Source organism: Sminthopsis crassicaudata, chromosome 2, assembly GCF_048593235.1.
Source record: "Sminthopsis crassicaudata isolate SCR6 chromosome 2, ASM4859323v1, whole genome shotgun sequence".
NCBI classification, from domain to species: domain Eukaryota; kingdom Metazoa; phylum Chordata; class Mammalia; order Dasyuromorphia; family Dasyuridae; genus Sminthopsis; species Sminthopsis crassicaudata.
Window position 1 is genome coordinate 165,347,272 of NC_133618.1, and position 21,914 is coordinate 165,369,185.

The following is a 21,914-nucleotide window of genomic DNA, read 5'->3' on the forward strand; positions in this document are numbered from 1 at the left end:
AAAGCCATATGATGATAATTTTTATATATTTGTTCTTCTGATACCATATTTTGTTCTTTCTGTTACAATATAACTTGATAAAATTCCATTTATAGCAAAATAGTCTTATTGCCCAAATTGTTTAAATTTTTTAATTTATAAAGGAAATTATTTAACAATAAGAATTGCTTTAGAAGTTCCTTTTCCTTTAATATGACAGTCACAGTTTTTAAAAAGTTATTACCACAATGAATTACATTACACAGATGTTACCACAGTACTTATTTTATAACCTGTGCATGTTCTAAATGTGATCTTTACTTTGGTACTTTTATCTTCATTAAGAATATGTTTAAAAAAGTTTAACAACAATTTGCATAATCTACTATTGGCTAATTTCTAACTATAATAAGAGCTCTAATACCTGACAAAAAAGTTAAATTTTTTCAGTGAAAGAAGAAAAGAAAACATATTGAACAACTGACCTTATTAAATGGTCTTTCAAAAAATTTGGTTTTATTTTCAAAATAATTTTCAAAAATTTCAAAAAATATTGGTTTTATAAATTCTTCTTCAGTATAAATCTATTTGGGGAACCTATTCAAAATCAGAATGTATTTGATACCCTTAGTATAACTGGATTACTTCCTGTCAAAAAATTCTTTTGTAATACTAAATTAAACTTATATTATTTGCTTCTACTATATGTCTGAATGAATGTACTGAATGAATTAATCACTTGCATATCTTGTTGGGTTCCTAGGACTAAATACAGGCATTCTTAAAATGCTGATACAGAATACCCTATTGTCTAAGGGGGAAAATTGCATTACTACTTCATGTTGTATAGAAGGAAGTATTAGATAAGATTTAAGACTAACCTAACAATTATCTAGGGCACAACCCTGGCAGCAGCATGAGGCACACCTAAATTTGTAGGAGTTGAAAGCTTCGATGAAGTGTTGTCATAGTCTTTCCAAAATAATACTTCAAAGTTTCCCACTGCTACCACCTTCTCTCACTAGTAAGCCTTCTGGCTACAAGTTGAGTACAGATTCACCTTGCTTTATATGTTAGTCATATTCCTAAAATTCTATATATCAGTAGAATAATTTATTTTTTACTATTCTAGTGGAAATGTTATTTAACTAAAAAAAAATTGCTTTGTGAATCTTTTTTGCTTTCAGAAAAAAATTCTATTGTAAAGAAAAAAAAAAACCCACTTCCAGATTTATCTGTTTTCTAATTTCCAATTTTAGTCTACTGAAGATGTGTGTGTGTGTATGTGTGTTTTGTGAGGCACACCTTTATTAATAAAAAGTAAATTGGAGGAGACAAAAAGGAAATAACTTTTAAAAATGTCACAGAAAATCATCTATTAAATTAAGACAAGAAAGCAAGCATGTGGCTACCTGTCTATTTAAATGTATCTGTCTTTACATAACACACCTTGCCAATATACATGTGACTTTTTAAGATTTAAGAGTTGATGTTTCATGTTTATAGCAAAATTACAGAGAAACATTAAACTGCCTGGGGATGAGGTAGTCAAAGAAAACTTGCTCTAAAATGTCCACCCTTTCTTCTCTTTCTTCCCTAAAAGGGACCTTAAATTTATCAAGATGAAAAACACTGTTCTAATTTGAGAAATCCATTTTTTTTTTTTTATTACTAGAATAATCTTATTACATCCTGGAAAATCAGACTCATCTGAGAATTCCATACAAAGCCTAGCATATCAGTTAAGGAATTATAATACGTACCAGACAACTTTTGTAATGTACAAATTAAGGAAATTTCAACTCTTGATGTTTTTTGGTGAGGATTATGGCATTTCCATTAAATAACTTACATTAAGGGGAAACAAATACCAAATCAAGCATTTTAATATCTATGAATATTGTAGAATGAAAAGAATTCTGATTTTAAAGTCAAATTTAGTTTCAAATTTCAGTTAGTCCTTAATCTGTGACAAGACACATAATCAAAGTTTTATAAATTGGATTAGACCCTAGCAACCAGCTGGTCCAAACTATACCTAAAAGCATTGAAAATTGAGCCAGGATGGCAAAGCAGAGGCACCAATGCAGCTGAGCTCTACCAACATTCTCCTCCAAATAATTTTAAAATCATATGTCAAGTCGAATTTGGAGAGGCACAGGTAACAAAAGGATGAGGTGAAATATTTTTCAGTCCAAGACAAACTACAAGTTTGGAAATAGAGACCTATGTATAACACTGAGATGGAGGCTGACCAAGAGTTCATGTGGTAAGGATGTAGGACTTAAAGACAGCAGCAGCAACTTTGAGGGCTCTCAGGATAGAGATAGTATAAAAACTGGATACCTAATCAGAAAGAGATTACAGCGGATGCTTATACTGGCACCGGGAGCAGAACCTGGCATTGCTTGTCAAATTCAATGTCCATGTGCAGTTCAGAGTCATAGTTCCAGGGAAACACAAAGAAGTAGGGACTCCGATCACAATTCCAAGGCAGAGAAGAGTACTTGTGAATGTGAAAGGGATGAATTCACCCATAAAATTGAAACAGACAGAATAACAGATTGGAAACCAGACTCCAACAATATATTGTTTATAAAAACATTACATTTAGAGCAGACATACATGAAGAATTAGAACAAGGGGCTGAAGCAGACTCCTTTATGCTTCAGATAAAGTTGAGAAAAAGAAAGGGCAGGGATAGTAATCATGCTTTTAGACAAAGTAAAAACAAAAACAGAGGTAACTGAAAGAGATAATCAGTGAAACTACATTTTGATAAAAATGACCATAATAATCAAATCATAATGAAGTCACATTGGTACTAAACATAAATGCACCAATGGCAGGGCACTCAAATTCATAATGATATAGTTATATGAATTACAGGAGGAAATAGACAGTAAAAGTATGTTCATAGTAAACTCAACTTGCCCTCTAAGGACTAAATAAATCTTCCCATAAAATAAGCTGAAAAGAAATTAAGAAGATCAATAGAATTTCAGAAAAGTGAGATATGATAAACAGAGAAATTTGAATAGAAATAGAAAGGAGTACATCTTTTCCTCAGTGGCATATGGCATCTTCACAAAAAATGACTACTTATTAGGATATAAAAATCTTACAAACACATGAAGAAAAACAGAAATACTGAATATGTCCTTTTCAGATCAATAAAAGGCTTTGGAAGCTTAAAAATGAAATGAAAACTAAATAATTTAATCCTAAAGAATAATTGGGTTAAAAAACAAATCATAATATCATAGGTCTTGCTAAATGGCATAAGAGAACTTTAGTTGAAAAGAATTCTGCATTTCTCCTTATACCTCTAAAAGGCTATTTTCAATTAAGTTAAACTAATTCCTTATAAATTTAGAAGGTTTATTTTCTGAAATACTGAATTTTGACCATTGTTTCTAATTACATTAGAAGTAAAGAAGCAGGAGAAATGGAAATATGCATTGATTCTAGTTTATACTCCTGAAATTCATTTGCTTATTCTGTTATCTTACATAGCATTTACCTTGTAAGTTTTGGTTTTGTTTTGTTTATTTTCTTTTGTTCAATGCAATTGAGGAAAGTAACATTTTGAAAAAATAAAATAGATTAAGGAAGAATTATAGTCCCATTAAGATCTTTCAACTCTACAAATTTTGTTCACTGTAATGTTGTATTTCAAATCAAATTTGTTTTCAACTCACTTATCACATGACCTTTGATAAATTCACAATATCATATTTTTGAGACTTGGAAAGGACATCAGAGTCATCTAGTCCAACGCATACCTGAAAACATAGGTTCATATGATCACAGATGTTGGAAAAAGACCACAGAGGTCTTTGAATCCACCTACCTCATTTCCACAAATAAGGATCACAGAGTTAGAGTAAGAAGGCATCTCAGAGATAATTTAATCCAACTTCTATTTTTATAGATGAGAAAACCAGGTATCTCAGGTAGTAAGCATCAAGAATTTAATTCAAGTCCAGGGCTCATACAAAATTTGTTTGAAATCTTCCAAAAAGAAGGAAACTGCCATCTCTTCAGGCAGCTTATTTTACTTTTGGACAATCTGAATTATTAGGAAGAATTTCCTGACATCAGACCTATATTTGTCTCTCTAACTTTCATCCACTGATCTTGCTTCTGACTTCTCAGGCCAATCAGAACAAGATTTTGTCCTCCCCTTATGTAACAACCCTTAAAATACTTGAATAGTTCTCATGACTCTCCTGAATCTTCTCAATATCACCAGTTCCTTTAATTGCTCATTACATTATCTACCATCCTGTCATCAACCTTATTTTCTCCCATTAAAATAATGGATTCCATTCCAGGGTCCTCCAGCTCTAACAGATGAATTTTTAGTTATCCTGTCTGGCCTCCAAGATACTTCCCAGCTTTTCTCCTCATCATGCCCCCTCAAATTAACCATCTACTTTATAGCACACCTTTAGGTATTATATTCCTCCTATTAAAATTTAAGCTCTTTGAGGACAGGGACTTTCTTGATTCCTTCTATTTTTATCCTCATTAAGGCATGGAATATAATAAACAGTTAATATTTTTCCTTTCTCTGTCTCTGTCTCAAATGCCTTTTTTTGAAAAAGTGGCAATATAATTAATTCTCCATGTAAATATTAACAAGGACAAAATACAAAGGGACTATAAACTCCTAAGTTCTGGAACATTTGATTCATTTAATGTAGTCCATGATCATACAAATTGCTTTGACTATCTCATCACACTGCTGACTCTTATCAAACCTGAAGTTCATGAAAAGCTTTAGATCTTTTTTTGGACAAATGAAATATTTCTAGGCCTCATTTTCTAAATCTGCCAAATCTTGGCTCTGAACTAGATGATCCTCAGAGTCTCTTTAAGTTCTAAATCTATTATTTAACATTTTATTAAATATTAATATATAATCAATATGGATCTATAATTAATATAAATTGTATACATCAATTCTGATTTGGAAGTATTTTTGTCAAAATTCTATAGATTATACATTATCACAAAAGTCTGAAATTTTCTTTCCCATTTTAATGGCACAAAGTAACATATCATTCCATATGCACACATGTATACATAGATATATACATATATGTATAAATATATATGTGTTCATACATGTGTGCAGTGTGTAGGTGTTTTTGGAGCATTGAACTTGGACTTAGGGAGACCTAAAAGTAATTAGTTATGTGTAATTAGTTACATCAGTTTCCTCATTTGTTAAATGAGGATTAAAAAAAAGGACCTACCTCATAAGGTGGCTATAAAGTTAAAATGACAAAACATTTTTAAGGGTTTGCAAATATTAAAGAGCTATTTAACTAATAACAATATAATAACAAAACATTAATACTGTTATATGACAAGCACAGATACTACTTAATATTGAAAGATAAGAAATTTATTTGTGCCACTAATTTTTGGGAAGGAAATATTACAGATTAATGATCATTTGGATAACAAAGAAACTCTACATTCTTTCAAACTATTATTGGGAGTTCATCTGCTTCCAGATAATTCTGTTGCAGTAGCAGAGGAGACAAAACTATTTTAAGCTACCAAACACTAATTCAGTACCTCTTTTTTACCTAGAGTATGTCTCCATAATGTTGAAATTTTTGATGCTTTTCTAATCTGTAATTAAATACTCTGAAAAAAAAAAGTTCCTCATGAAGTATAACTATAACCACAAAAAGGAACTATATTACTATTTTAATAATCTTTCATTTGTTACATTTTGATGCCAGACACTTAATGTATGCAAGGTTAATTAAAACAAAATCAATAGGTTGAAACACATAAATAAGTATTTTCCCTCAAGAAAAATCCTCTATCAGAGCCAAACATGGAATCCTGTTTTCCAACAATCAGTCATTCTTCTCTATTAAATTATATCATCACGATACAATTATCTAGCACCTTTCATCCATGGCTTTCCAACTAAAATTGGTAATGATAATGCTAACAAAAAGTGTAAGTATTTATATTTAACTTTTGATTTTAAAAAGTACATTATAATGAACAATTAGTCATTTTACTTCTGTAAGGTAAAGTCATTATATCCATCTTCTAAAGTAAAACAAAACAAAACAAAAAACCCTGAAACAGTGAATAATTAATTATTCTAAACTCAGAAAAATTAGGTGACTGAGGATATTGATCTACTGCTATACTAAAAGTGACAAAGGAACCTGCTAGATAATACTTTCTATGGACCTTCTATTCTTGAAGGAATTCTAGAAAATTCAGCAACAAAGAGACAATCTTTGGTGTTCTATCCCAAAAGAATGGGTATGGAGGAAGAGAAAGTAGCCTAAATGAATTCTCAATATAGAAAAATGAAAAGTGATTTTTATAGTGAATCCTCACCAGTTTCCTATTAACCAAAGAAAATGTTACCAGGAAATGGCACAAGACTTTAGAATGTACCTAAAAATTGTAATTGAAGAAAAATCATGAAAGTAATATAATAAATGAGATTTTTAGACATAAAGGGAATTCATGCTAAACTTTACCTAGTACTCAGTAAATGTTATTTTTAAGAATTTTAAATTAATTTTAACTTTGTGAACTAACCTAAGGGATAAAGGAGCACCAGATTATCTATTATACATTAGACATTTATTTCTATAACAACATTCATCATTTGTTACCAATCTGAATTATCACTCAACCATTATACACACACACACACACACACACACACACACACACACACACACAAAGTAAATCTAACAGAGTAGGGAAACCTCCAAGAATACCTGACACCAAGGAAGTGGTTTCTATCTTTGTCAAGACCTGTTTTCATTACATCTTTAAAAAAAAAAAAAAAAAAACAAATATTCCCATGTATCAATGTGATGCATCTAGATTTCCAGACAGAAAATGGCTTGTAACAATTAAAAGGGCTTTTATTACTGAGTAAAAATCCATACCTATTTTTAAGAATAAACACACATTAAGGACTTTTCACTGCAAATATCCTAATACAAAGAATAAAACAGTGATGGAGGACCAATTTATGTCCTTGGAGCTTTTGTACTTGTTTTCATTTTTGTAGCACGAAAGAATATACCTTATGAAAAGAGCTGAGAACTTGTACTAACTGAGAAGAATTTGGCCTGCACTATAGACTCTATATAATCTTTTCCTTCCTTTGATCTTTTTTCCTGACCTAGACACATGGTTCTTCTATAACACCATCTGTTTCTGGATGTTTATGTAGTTTTATTTAGCTACACCTTATAGAGTTATTTATTTTTTTTAATTATACCTGTTACAGAATATCCTGCATGAAAATATGTAGAATTATGGTGTTGATTAAAAGAAAATATAAATTTGATTGTGATTAAATGGCAACTGTACAAAGTCATATAAATAAAAAGCCAACCATAAATTAAAACACTTTTCAAAAATGTCACTTTACAATTTTTACATGGTCATTATGCCTTTAGAACCCAAAGATTTTGACATACCAGAGAAAGGTGATGCCAGTTTGATTTAGAATCCACAGACATATTCTGGTTTATCTTAATTATTTTGACAAAGCAAAAGGAACAAAGCAGTCTACATAGTTACAATCTTTGTTTTGGTCCATGGTCAAACAACTACTAGGTAATATGCATGAATGTGCTCGTTTCTTATTGGCTTTTCATTTTAATAAGCACTTTAAAAACATTTCCTAATATGTCTCATTTCAATTTTTTTTTTCATGATCACACATTTTGTTGCATAGAAAAGCTTTTTATTATGGGCAGATAAGTAAAAAGTTTTAAAAATGCATTAAAAAAAAAAAAAAAGGATTAACTTCTAACAAACAAGAATGGCGTGAGAACCTGGGAAACAATCCAAACCTAGTGTAAGAAGTTGTCACTATACATACTTTCAAAGAATCTCAAGACCTTGAAGCTTTTGAGAAAAGGCCAAAGCAAACATTACCCACATCCCAAGAATGTGTTTTATTATTGCAGTAGGAACTCACACACTTTTCCTACCTGTATATAATGACCAAATTTCAAACAAAAGTAAAGCTAATATACAGCACATATAGAAAGAAGCCACCATGTTGCAGAAAGAGAAATAGAGATTTAGGTTCTTAATATGAACTTAACTGCATTTATGTATCCTTACAAAAGCAACTTGACCTTTTTGTTTCATTTTTCCACATGAAATACCTACTCTATATTATAAGCACATAAAGCTTCAATATGGTATAGAGTATTGGATGGAATAGAGCAAAAGAGTTTGATGAGTTGTATAACAGATAGAAAAAGAACCAAGAGAGACCACAGTCATAAAAACCTAGAAAAAATGGAATATCTCAGAGAAAGAAGAGATAAATAATGTCACATACAATAGAAAAATCAGAAAGGGTGAGGATTGAGAAAAGATAATCAAATGTGACTACAAAAAGTGATTGAAAATTTTGGAGAGAATAGTTTCAGTTTAGTCACTAAGTTGGTAGAAAAAGAGAATGGAAAAATAAAATAAAGTTGATACACTGGATGAAGAAAACTTTCTCAAAGACCTTACCTGAGTAGACAAAGAGAGGTATAGAATTATAGTGGAGAGTGTTGATTGAAAGGAGGATTTTTTTAAAAAAAGACTTGATGAGAAGTGGTAATATTTGTAGAGAATAGGAAAGGATCCAGTACACAGGAAGAAACTGAAGTTTAGAGAGAAAACGAAGAAGAACAATCCTTAAAAGATAAGAAGCAAGAAGATGGGATCAAGGATATTTGTAGAGAGATTTGTCTAAAAAAGAGAAAGGCCACCTCTTCCTCATTTACAATGATAAAGTAGGAGATGCTGAGATAAGATGTCTAAAAAATAGGAGATGAGGAGAAAGGGAGAAAAGGAAACTCATATTAAACAGCCTTTTGAGACCAGTTTTTCTTTGCTCTATCATGAACTTTAAGAGAAGTCACTTTCTTCCAAGGTTCTTATCTTTTTCCATTCTTCTCTAATCATAATAATCAGGTTCAAAATAGAATTCTCCTCTGATAGTTACACCATTTGGAAGAAAGACATCTTTAACGCAAATCAATATATTATCAGCTGCTTAGCTTTTGTTAGAGAGCTCCAAGAGATCTCCAAATAATTGAAGTTCCCCATAGCACCATGCCATCTGCCTGTGGTGGTACCAGGCAGAATTAAAAAACAATGGATAAAAACTACAGAAGGAGAAATTGAGACTTGATACCAGGAATTGCTTCTTAGAAACTAGAAATATATTAAAGTAGAATAGACTACTAGGAGATAGTAGATTCCCTAATACTGAATATATTCTAGCACAACACCCTTTATCAAAGATGCTAATATGAGAAATTCTTAATCAGGTATAATTACTTTTAAGGTCTTACCCAATTCTAAAGTTCTGTGATTCTATAAGGAATTAGATTTTTAACTTTTTCCTGTCATAAAAGGTTAATTTTCAATACCAAAATTCTCTTGGTGATTTTATTTGGCTATGGATCAAGAAAGATAGAAAAATTTGTCCAAAAAAGATCTGGAGATTTTAGTGGAATGAAAGCTGTATATGAGTCAACAATATAATAAGGCATGGAAAAACAAACAAACAAACATGAAATGATACTTTGTACCAAAATAAGAAGAGTATATTGTTTTCAGAAACAAGGAGATAGATGACTATCCTTCAGTATTCTGCCTTAGTCAGAATACATTTGAAGTATGCTGTCCAATTCAATATACCACATTTTAGAATGGACATTTATAAACTGAAGAGTGTCTAGAGGATAAATGAACAAGATGATAAAAGGATGCAAGTTCATGTCATTTGAGATTTAACTGATAAAATTGAGGAAATTCATCTTTAAAAAAAGCCTCGGGGGTTGTATATGAAAGCTATCATTAAAGAATAATTTTCATTGGTTACATGACAGACCAAGAGACCTATAGAGAAAAACTAATTATAATAGATATAAGCTACAAATTCAAGTTTTATATAAGTGCAAATTTCCTAATCTTTACACCTACAATAAAGTGAAATGAATTCTCTTCAGAACTAGTAGATTCCTTTCTATTTAAAGCTATGAAGTAGAATCACTGGTTGGCTATTGTATAGAGGAAATTATTTGGGGTCCATGGGTTAGAAGAGATGGTCTCTGATATCTTTCCAACTCTAATATTACATAATTATATAATTCATCAAGTGAATGTGAATTTATTTATCAAATAGATATAAGATTGAAAAAGGAGTTAGGGTGATCAAGAGCAAAGGCTAAGAGATAGATAGTCTGAGTATTTCATTACTATTCAAGAAATATTAAATGACTTGAGAAAATTCCTCTGAACTGGGATTATAGAATCTATGGAAGTGAGTAAAAAAAAAAACCATATCATGTAGGAAAAGAAGATTATATACCGGTATATAGATTATATACCGGTAAAAAAATCTTCACATGATTATAGTATGGTCCATCCCAGTAATAAAGATGTCTAGTCTGTAGCTGGACATACTTTTATCTTATTGTCTTCTATTAATGAAGGAAGTAATAAAGTAATAAAGGCTAATAAAAAGGCATATGATGAATAGATATATCTTAATGACTGACATATTGAAAGTATTCAAAACTTTGTTAAAGATTAATTTTTCTGAATAAATGTTTCCAAAAATAATTCATTTACCAAACTTTGATTTGTCCTTAGGAAGGTCTGATTTTTGATTCTTATAGCCAAATTCTAGTGTATCATTTATTAAATCAAATCATGCCAGTTTTCCTATGTTTTTAGAGTTATATGTGGTATGCATGGTTTTTTCATCTTCTAAGCTTTTCTTAAGTCATGTAAACAAGAGAAACTTTACCATTAGATAATTATGATCCATCCATATATCAGTACAATATGAACAGTTAATATTCTTTTCTTTACTAGTCACATCTGTCACAGAGATGGAATGTTTTAAATGTTGTTTACCAAAAGTTAAAATGGAATAATTTAATACATACAACATCAGTTACCTATGTTCACATTCACTGCCACTCAAGGAATGGAAATACTTTCTTACCAGTGATGTGAAATTTTTCATATTATTTTCTCTGGGTAATTATTTTTATAGGAAAAAAAGACAATGAAGATGCTGATTTAGGTCTTCTTCAAAAAAGAACAACCATTTTCTTGGTCTATAATTTTTTTAAGAAGCATAATGTAACTTTTCATATTCTAATCCTGTTCAAAATTTTGTATTCTAGTAAAAATGAATAAAATTAGAAACAAAAAGCACTTACAAGTACCTGGAAATGGCACTTAATATAGTTTTGATTATTTCTATATGTGCACAAAATCAAAATCATTTTCATCTAGTCATCTAGTCCATCAAAAAATTATTCCCTTAAAGGACATTTATAAGAACATCCAATCAAGCCAATAAAAAGAGATGGCTGATTAAATCAAGATAAGAATTAAAGTAACTCAAATACTTATTTGATGACAGCCATCTCATATTTCACCAATGTCAATGTTAGATCGAAAGGAATTGCTTTAAAATTCAAAAGAATAGCAATCAGCTAGCACTATGAAACTTTGCAGTCTCTGATTCTATTAGTATAGGGATTCACTATGACTCCTCTACAACTTCCTGTTTCCTATTATTCTTGTCCATATTTTCCCATGAATCATCAGTGTAGGATTGCCAAATATAAAAGATCTTTTTGTTCTTCTCTATGTCAAAGCCATCAGCATACTATTTGAGTTATTCGGTTATTGCTTTTAATTTTCTTAAAGTTTAAAAATACACATCTATCTATATATTACAACTCAACATGCATATATATTATATATATTATGAATATTTGTTTGTATAGATGTATATGTATGTACATATAGATACATATATATACACACATTTTTCAGAAGCAATCTGTAAAATAATTAAATTCTCATTTTTCAGTATTATGCATAACTTACATGATATTACACATTACACAATGAAAGTATTAACCTACCATCTTAAATAGATTAAATTTATTATTAAACATTAAAATAACTAAATTATTGATTTTTAATATTTGAAATTATATCAAAGAATTAATTTGCGAAATCAACATTTCTAAGGGATGACAATAAAGTATATAATTAATATAAAAATACTAGATGAATAAGCCTATACTATGTTTTAACACTGCTGGAAAACTATATATTCTGAAAGAGAAGTACAAGTACTTCTGAACTCACATGGATTATTTAGCATTTAAAAACACATATTTAACATTTTAAAAAATAGTTAAAACGATGTTAGTACATATGTTTTCGTCTCTAGAAAGTCTTCTTTTACATAATATATAAATGTGAAGATAGCATAAAATACTGAACAGCACAATCAGATGAAAACCATCACCTTAAAGTTTAATTCTTTTCAACGTAAATGTTATTGATGTCTTTTTCTTTTATATCATTTATATTTCCCACTGTATTCCAAGTTCTTCCAGAAAGTCATATCTTATAATAGAATAAAAAAAAGAAAAAGATAGGGAGGGGGAGTTAAGATGGGGGAGGGAGTTCCATACAACTAACATATAGAAAAGTATGATCTTACAAGTAATGTTCTACACTATGGTTCCCACTTTTACGAAGAAGTAGGGAGAGCACTGATATTTCTGTATAATACAGCTGAGTACATAGAAACAAAATAGACCAATTCCCAAACAGGTATTATAGGAAAAGGTAAAACAAAAGTAATAGACTGAATAATAATCAAAGAAAGAAAGGGAGAAACATTAAATAGCTTCATCAAGCCTAGGCCAGTCAAAAATAAGAATAAGAATTCAGAAGCCAATAGGCCTCAGAGAGGGACCTAGCTATCTAGCCAGATGAGCCAGATTAAGCTAGGTAAATACACAGATACCTTTTAGTTTAGACAATCTCAGAGTGCTCAAAAAGAAATTACTAACTCCATGAAAGAAGAAATATGATAACAAAATTAAAAGATTGAAAAATAAAAGGAGATATAATATTTCTCTTATCAAAAATAATTGAACTAGAAAACATATCAAGAAATCATGTAAGAATTATTAGAATACTTGAATACCGCCAGAACAATAAGTGAATATAATATTTCAAAAAATAATAAAAAATTAAAGCATAATTAAAATTTCAGTTGAAGAATTATCTTCTCCATCAGGTTTTTCTTCCTCTTATACTGCCTTCACTCACAAGATTACAGTTATCTTTGTTTTATGGAGGCTTAGCATACCCAGAGAGATCTATATATTCTCTCCCATGAGAAAATGAGCATCATAAGGGCAGAAATGATTACCTTTTTGTCTTTGGCTTCTCGGTACATGCCAGTGCCTGGTACACAGTAAGGATTTAAATGTTTTATGATTGACTGATTGGTCTTGCTTTAAGTCAGTAAATGTTTATTTGTAAATGGAAAATATTTATTATCTTGCATGCAAAGTCCTTTAAAAAAAAAAAAGGAATTAAATGAGGTCTATATTTTTTATCAGTCATTTCTTGTTTCTTAAACAAAAAAAAATTCTAAAAAACTTACCCTTAAGCTTTTTAGGGATTTTTCTGCATTTGTAGAGTTATTTATACGAGAAATGCAATTTTAATTATTTTCAAAATTTTTGATATAAAAATAACAATTATGGCTTTATTATTATAAAAGTAGGGAATTATTTTAAATGTGCAATGTATGCCTGCCTTCTGTAGTTTGAATATTTTTTTCCTTATAACTCTATCTAGTTGTGAAGTAAAAATATGATATCTTGAGGTATACTGAATTTTGAGTTTGTCCTCTTAGTAGTTGTAAAATATTGCTTTAATTAATACCAGGAGAGGGTTCTTTGAATAATTTCTTAAACATGGTGATCATATTCTTTTCTTATTTTATGTTTAACAATCCATATAATTCAGAAAGTTTTCCTCTCCTTGATATCCTTAATCAAATCAGTCATATTCACATGAAAGTGCACTGATTCTCAGTATTCTTTCCAATTACTTCATTTTCAAAGATTATTTTCAATCCAGCTCTATACTTCTGTTTTCTGTTTTCTCCTACATTAATCTGGCTTTTTGTCACATATAATAACATTTTCAAGTTATCTTGGCTCATTTCTATTTTACTTAGTTCTGTCATCAGTTTCTTAACCATTTTAATTGGCATTCAGGTTTTTAAATTATGAAATATTTGGATTCTGCAGTTTTTATCAATTTTCTAATTATTTTTACATAATTTTAGCTCTTTTTCTTTAATTTCTTGAGAGTGTTATTGTACTTTTAATGGTATTTCTTTATGTTTTGTATTGTTTCTGTATTACTTCTAAAATATTTTTGATCTAACTTTTTCTGGCATTATTTTTGGTATTATTTCTTTTGCTCATACTCTTTCTTGAAATTATCAAAGCAATTTATAAAAATTTTGTTTCTTTTCAAAGTTTCTTCTTTGAAGAAGGAAGATAATAAAAAGCCAGGCTTCCTTACCTTCTTAGAAGTTTATGATTATCTTAAGGAGTCAATGCATTTTTCTCTTTTATATAAGTAAAATTGTATTTTATTTTGGAAAATAATAATGAAGATGATAATCTGGAAGCTTCTTATTAAATACATGTGAAACATACATGAATCAAAAAATCAGACATATACCACTGTATATAAATTTGAAAAATAATGAGATTTCTATGTATTTTAAATTGACATCATTCTTGGCATTCTTGGTAATTTCTTTTATTTCACAACTATTGATATTCTGAGCCAGACAGACTCCCAGCAGAAAGCAATAAGAAATTTATAAAGATTGTCATTTAGTATAGGGATTTTCAAGAGTAGATGATAAAGGCAGATATCTCAACAGAAGAACATGTCATTAAGGAGGTCTGACAGCAAGTAACGAAAACCAAGTCATGGTAATAGTTGGCACTCTAAGAGAGTTGGCCAAAAATCAAGAAGGATATTCTTGAAGAACTAAAATACTAATCATGAAACTACATCAGCAATTGAGACAACAGTGTAAGACCTAATTGCTAGAACTAGCACTTAAAAATGGAGGCTTAGTCATGACAAATTTAAATCCAATTAATACAAGTTAAACTCAAAGGTCCTACAACAAACCAATTTTTTTTGCTGGGCATTTAAATATTTATCTTTATAACTCTCCTTCTTAAAACCTAGACTGATCCGTAGACTGATGTAGAGCTTACCCTGAAAGTATAACTTAACTGGCCCTTGTTCTTAAGACTATTATAAAGATGATGAGGCAAATATGATGAGCCTGTCATCATATTTGCTTTATTCAAAATCCTATACAGTCTATGATCACCAAAATTTTTAATCTCTAACCAAGACAGAGTAAGAATTGCCTCTCTAACAAGAAACTTCTAGCATGGAAACATCTTTTTTCCTTATTTCACTCTGACCTTTCCCTTTTCTGTTTTCTTCTAGAGAGGCACAGAGAACAAGAAAAATGCCAATACTAATTCATTTTTCATTTTTCATACTAGGTGACCAGCATGTTAAACTTTTAGTGGCGCAAGGTCAAGAAAAACAAAAGAATAGCATGTTTTAAAAATTAATACTACCTATATATGTTGTTGTTCTTGAATTTATTTAAATGTTTATTTGAATCTATTTTAAAGTGAAAGTGTCATTTATTTGAATATTTATCTCATTAGCTTGTAGCTATTACACTTTCTGTCAAAAAGGTAAGAAAGAAAATTTAATAGGAAAAATTGGATCCTGAAAATTTAGAAAGCATTTAAAGCAAAATCATAAAAAGAGATTTTTTCAACTATAAATTATTACCTAGACTGTTAGCATTTTATGGTTAATAACTATAGAAAAAATAATTTTGCCAAAATATTACAGAAGTGATTATATATTTTGGATTTTCTATACTATAAATCTATTTTGAATTCAGTGTCAAAGACTTACCTCCCCCTCCTCCAAGAAGGCTGGCATTTGCTGTTAGAAAAGAATAAGAATAATAATAAATAAAACAAATTCAAACTAGGACAAAACAAGAAAATGAAATTTAATAAATCTCATATTCACATAAAATAATTCTATGTATATATATATACATAAACATGCATATATAAACAAATATTATATAAATATAAATGTATATAAGTTATATTTGGTCATCATTTTCCATTAATACTGTTAAGATAGAGCATTATTTTTTCCCTATGCCCTAGTGACTACTTTTTTTTTTTGAAAATTAGATGTAAATTCTGAACTCTTTAATCAGCATTTTCTAGTTAAATTGATCTTCAGGATTTTCATTTTTTAGATAGAGCTATTGAGAAAATTCTGATAATTTCTAAAAGCAACAAAGCTTAAAAGTATAATTTTTATCATTTAAAGTAATAATGTTAAACTTCATAACTTCAAATATTGTATGTCACTTCAAAGTAGGAATTCTTGACACTAAAAGTACAAGATTTATAATATTTTGAAGAAATATTTTTAAATATCAAAGGCAAAAGGTCCCCCAAATTATACTCTACTGTCACTTCATATGGAGGGGATTATGGATTATAGAAGATTATATCAGACATGTGCTAGCGTTGGTAGTGCAAGGCATTTAGCATAACCCATCAATGGACTCTATGGGTATTGTCCAAAGACAAGACTAGACAACTTTGGAGATAGTTATCACCAGATTAGCTAGAAGGAGATGGATTTTTCAACTATTAGAATGCTTAAAAATCATTTCTATGTGGGCAGCTAGTTGGTGAAGTGGACAGAGATAGATGAAGTCAGGAGGACCTAAGTTAAAATCTGGCCTCAGAGAAGACACCACTTTCTGGGCAAAGTCACTTAACCCCAATTGCCTCAGAAAAAAAAAAATTCATTTTCTAGGTTAAATAAGGATTGAAATTAAGTCAATAAACTGTATCCTTAATGCATTTTTCTTTACTTCCTTAAAGTATTTTAGTAAATATATATATATATATATATATATATATATATGCGCTTCTTTGTACATGTCATACACTACAGGACTTACTTTGTTGTTTCTTACTTATATCAATTAATTTAATATTATGAAATAGTTATACAATATGATTAATAAATTCAAGATATCAAATAAAAACAATTCTGTTACATGCTTTTTGAAGGACAGAGTGATATAGGGACGTGATGGATGGATTCTGCCATTCATATTTCTGAAGATGATTTTTGAACCCAAGTATATTATATTTAACTCTATTAAATTTCATATTATTTGATTTTCCCAGAAATTTCTAGGAAGAAATAAGTGATCGATTGCTTTACAGCCATCATCAATACTTCAGAACATAAGAAATATGCCTAACTATATGATTGAAATTACCAAAAATGATATTTTAAAAATTGACAAAATATAAAGTCTATGATATGAAATAAAGAGAAGGACTAACAACACAGCTAAATCCAGTCCAACTCCACATACAATGCGACATAATCCAACTGGTCCACCTTTCCTACCTGGCTATAATGGCTTTTATCTTATGCCCTCTAAACTACTCCACTACTGACTCTGTGTGTGTGTGTGTGTGTGTGTGTGTGTGTGTGTGTGTGTGTGTGTGTGTGTTTATGTATGTGGTTGGGGGCAGGGTACAGTTCAAGGGGAAGAAAACACGGAAGTACGGAGAACTTGACCAAGTTGCTGATGGAAAAAGTAGGTATCAGAAAAGTCTAAGGGAAAAAAAAAATCTTAGGCTCAAGATGCTGACAAGTGGCAGAACGAAATTTCTACTTCTACTTATGTTTTGTGAATGAAGGAGGACAATGTCATGAAATTTTCTTTACTGAATCTACACAAATGTATGTTACCTAATATCAAAAAAGCCATTACTTTAGCAAGATAATATTTTCCTTCCTTCCTAATTTATTGTGTCATCTGCATCCAAAACAAAACAAAAATCTTCCAAGTAATTCTTCATGCTATTATTCTTTGTTTCTCAGTCATACTCGTAAAAAATGTTACATACACCTGTTGCCTCTACTTTCCCTTTATTCACTTCTCAATTCTCTGATTTGGCATTTAATATCATAACTCAACTGAAACTGACACCCATAAATTATCAATGATCTCTTTCCTGCCAAAATTAATGACCTTTTTTTTTCAATTCTCACTTTTCTTGACTACTCTAATGAACACTAAGGACTACCATCACTTCCTCTTTAGTGCCTCTACTATACATTTTCTTTTTTTTTTTTTTCCTGAGGCTGGGGTTAAGTGACTTGCCCAGGGTCACACAGCTAGGAAGTGTTAAGTGTCTGAGATCACATTTGAACTCGGGTCCTCCTGAATTTAAGGCTGGTGCTCTATCCACTGTGCCACCTAGCTGCCCCCTCTGCCATACATTTTCATGATTCTTGTATCTCCTACTGTCTGGGCACTCCTATATATCCTTTACTGGAGTTTCATCCATAAAACATTTCCTAACTATGAGTATTCCCCAAAGCTTTATCCTGAGCCCCATACACACACACACACACACACACACACACACACACACACACACACACACAGAGTTATGATTCCCAGAACTATAACCAATTCTAACCTCTTAATTCCAACCCCTTAATGAGAGGCTTTAATACCAGTCCTACAGTATCAATTGTCTACTGTACTTTTCAAAGTGATATCCTACAAGGATCTCAGATCCCACATGCTCAAAACAAAACTCATGATCTTTCCCTCCCCAAACCTTCTTTCTTCTAAATTTCTTTATTTTAATCATCCTTACAATCACGCAAGATCAATATTGAATTTTGATCATGAACTCCTTAGATTCTCATAATACATATACCCAAACTGGGTCATAACTACCTCGAGACTAGCTGTCAAATCTTTCTACCCTCAGCCACCAATATAATTCAGGTATTCTTTACTTCATTATTTCTCAAGTAAACAATGAAGAAGCAATAGCTTCTATTTGGTCCCTTTATTTCAAGTATTTTCCCACTTAGAACTACTTTCCATACAACCACCAAAGTGATTTTTCTAAATTTTGATTCCCATATTTCTGACTATGATTCTTCCCTATTCCAATGTAGAAGCAGCTAGATGGCACTTAGCCTAGAGACAGGAAGATCTGAATTTAAATGTGACCTCAGGCACTTATTAACTGTATGACCAAAAGTCACTTAAGCTCTACATACTTCAATTTCTTCAACTTTAAAATGAAGATATCTCACGAGTCATGATGAAGATCAAATGAGATATATAATAGATGTTAATAAATACACACAATAGATTGCTAAAAAAAAATACTTATTTCTTTCCCCTCTACCTTCCAATGTCTCCATTTTCCCTTTATCATCAAATAGAAACTCCTCCATCTGGAATTTAAAGTCTTTTATAAACTTATCCCAACCTAGCTCTCTAGCCTTATGATATTTTTCTTTACTCATTCTATAATCCATTCAAAATGGGCTTCCTAAAGTCCCTTCCTGCCAGAAATTTACTTCCTTTTCACCTCCATCTCTCAGAATCCTTAGTTTGCTTCAAAGCTAAGCTCAAGTATCACATGAAAATTTTCCTGACCTTCCCAAGTTGGGGTTTCATGTCTCCCCTGAAAATACTTTATATATCTATTTTATAGATAACTATACATGTACCCATTATCTTCCTGGAAAGAACCTAAGCAACTTGAGAGTTGAAACTTTCTTCTATCTTTGTGTCACCATTGCCTTGAATAAGGTGTATGCATAGCCGGTGTTAAATAAACAGTTGACTGACTTACTATAGTGTTCTTTCCATCAGGCTATGTTCTTTCCACTATATTCTTTCCTCTCCTATGGTCATCCAGCAGAAACTTAAGGCATTTGGCCATAAGAAAAAAAGAACAATGGAAAGACTACCACTTGTAAAAGTGTAAGAAACATTAATTATTCATTCTCATGGGTTGTTTGTAAGGAACTGTACCATGTAGAGGTTACAAGATAGTCAGTTATACGGAATAATTATGGATCTGCTCTCTCAGCTGGACTTCTTTACTAACAGAGAATATTTATAAACCTCAGATTGATATGTACCAGTACCTAAGAGACAATCAGCAATACTTTCCCCCCCACCCCCCAATTTTTTACTTAGAGGATCTACTAAGGAGGAAAGGATTCTTCTTGATACTGAAGATCATTTTACAGTGAATGGGTCATTAAAGAAAGCTGTGTACTGCCCCTCATACTCTAATGGATCTGTGATCACATCTAAACAGGTGGTCCTTTCAAAGAAGAAATCACCTTTCACAAAGATTAGATTTATCTAATTTAATGTAGCAAATGACATCTCAATCAATCTCCCTAATCTAAAATATCTTACTCTGTCTAGAATTCTTTTTTATACTTTTTCTCTCACATAATAATATAAGTACTTTGAGAGAAGAAGCTGTCTCAGCTTTTACATTTGTATCTCTAGTGCTTGGTACAGGGTAATCCCTTGACAAATGTTTTTCATTTATCTATGGTAATGCAATTGGCAATGGTTAAGAAAAAAAAAAAGACTTCTCTTCTTACTCCTATTTCTGGTTCAAGGCCTTCTTCCTTCTAGTTGGAAATCTCTAACCTAATTCCTGGTATTTCTCATTAAAGATCTACTCCATGAAAGCCAATTCTACATAGAAAGAGTCTAACATAAATATTTGTAAAGAGCTCCACAAATTTTAAAGTGCTATCCATATGCTAGTTATTATTATCATCTACATTATTATAATTATTAAGGTTATACCTCATGTGGAAAAAAGTAAATTATTAATGCTCCAGGAAATAATAATATGTCTGACTAATAGCACTAGAAGCATGACACAAATCTGCCATGGAACCAATCACTTACCAATATATTCATTTTACCAATAAAAACTCATTTTCAGGTTATTTTAAAAGATATGCTATGCATGACTTTATTTGATGGCATATAATAAAATAATTACTATTATGTTTTAACTAAAAAACGATATCTTTCTCAAAATAACTGTATAACTAACAGGTCAGTGAGAAGCAAGATAGTCAAGTCACTTTTCCAAAAATAACATTTTTATTTTATTTTCTAGGGATGTGGTAGAGGAAATTAAGTGCATTTACCTGAATTGTACATAAAAGTCAGGACAAATTACTTCAAAGGTCCATCCAAAACTTAGGATTCTTTGATTCTAATGATATATCACAATAACCAGAGGGTATACTGAGTATCAGCAATTCAAGAAACAATAACATTTTCAATTATAGTTATTATCAGAGACTTTTACCTGTCATTATATTTTGTCTGATATTTTTCCAAATAAATACATTTTGAGTAGAACAAAGTAACTTCCAATTTTATGAACAGGATTGATACCAAGGTTTCTAAAAATGCCTAAAATAAATTTTCAATATCCTCTTTGAAAATACTTATTGGTTAATTATATTTTCATTCATTTTCCACTGAAATACAATTCTCTTCCAATTACATGGTAAAGAAAAAATATAAAATAATATTATTTCAAGGACTGAGTCAATGAAAAATCAAAATTGGTTGTTGTGAATTAATGAATCAAAGTGTCACACTCCCCTTTCTTCTGAAATAATAAAACTACAAAATAAACAGTTTAACTTATAAAATGGAAAAAAAAAAACTAAAGTATAAAATAAGAAGTTGATACTAAAGTAGCTTAAGAATAAGAATTGCTACTAAATGTGATGAAGGAAGGAACACAGGGAACTTTAATTGAAATGAACAATAAATTCAGAAATTCTCCCAGAATGTTTCCTCTCTTCACTTTGACTTGAAGAACAATGTCTTTTCACTTCTCAGGCCTGGCAGCTCATCCTATATATGGTTTTTACCAGCTTCCTTCTCCTCAAGATTTTTTGTGTTCTCCTGATTCCTAGGTGATTTTAAAACTTTTACTTTATACACAATCCTTATATGTTTGTCTAAGTGCATACTAAGTTCCCTGAAACCAGTTATTATTAATTTTTTGTCTCTG

The 21,914-nt window shown here is 30.5% G+C and overlaps 1 protein-coding gene across 4 annotated transcripts in view; it reads right to left on the reverse strand.

The window, feature by feature from the left end:
- The window catches only part of MACROD2 (mono-ADP ribosylhydrolase 2), a 2,172,380-nt gene that overhangs the window by 1,711,960 nt on the left and 438,506 nt on the right, over positions 1-21,914 (reverse strand). For all 4 annotated transcript variants that reach the window (XM_074287830.1, XM_074287831.1, XM_074287829.1 and 1 more), the window contains exon 4: positions 15,886-15,915. In XM_074287830.1, coding sequence (XP_074143931.1) covers positions 15,886-15,915 — 30 coding nt within the window. The remainder of the gene's footprint in view (positions 1-15,885; positions 15,916-21,914) is intronic.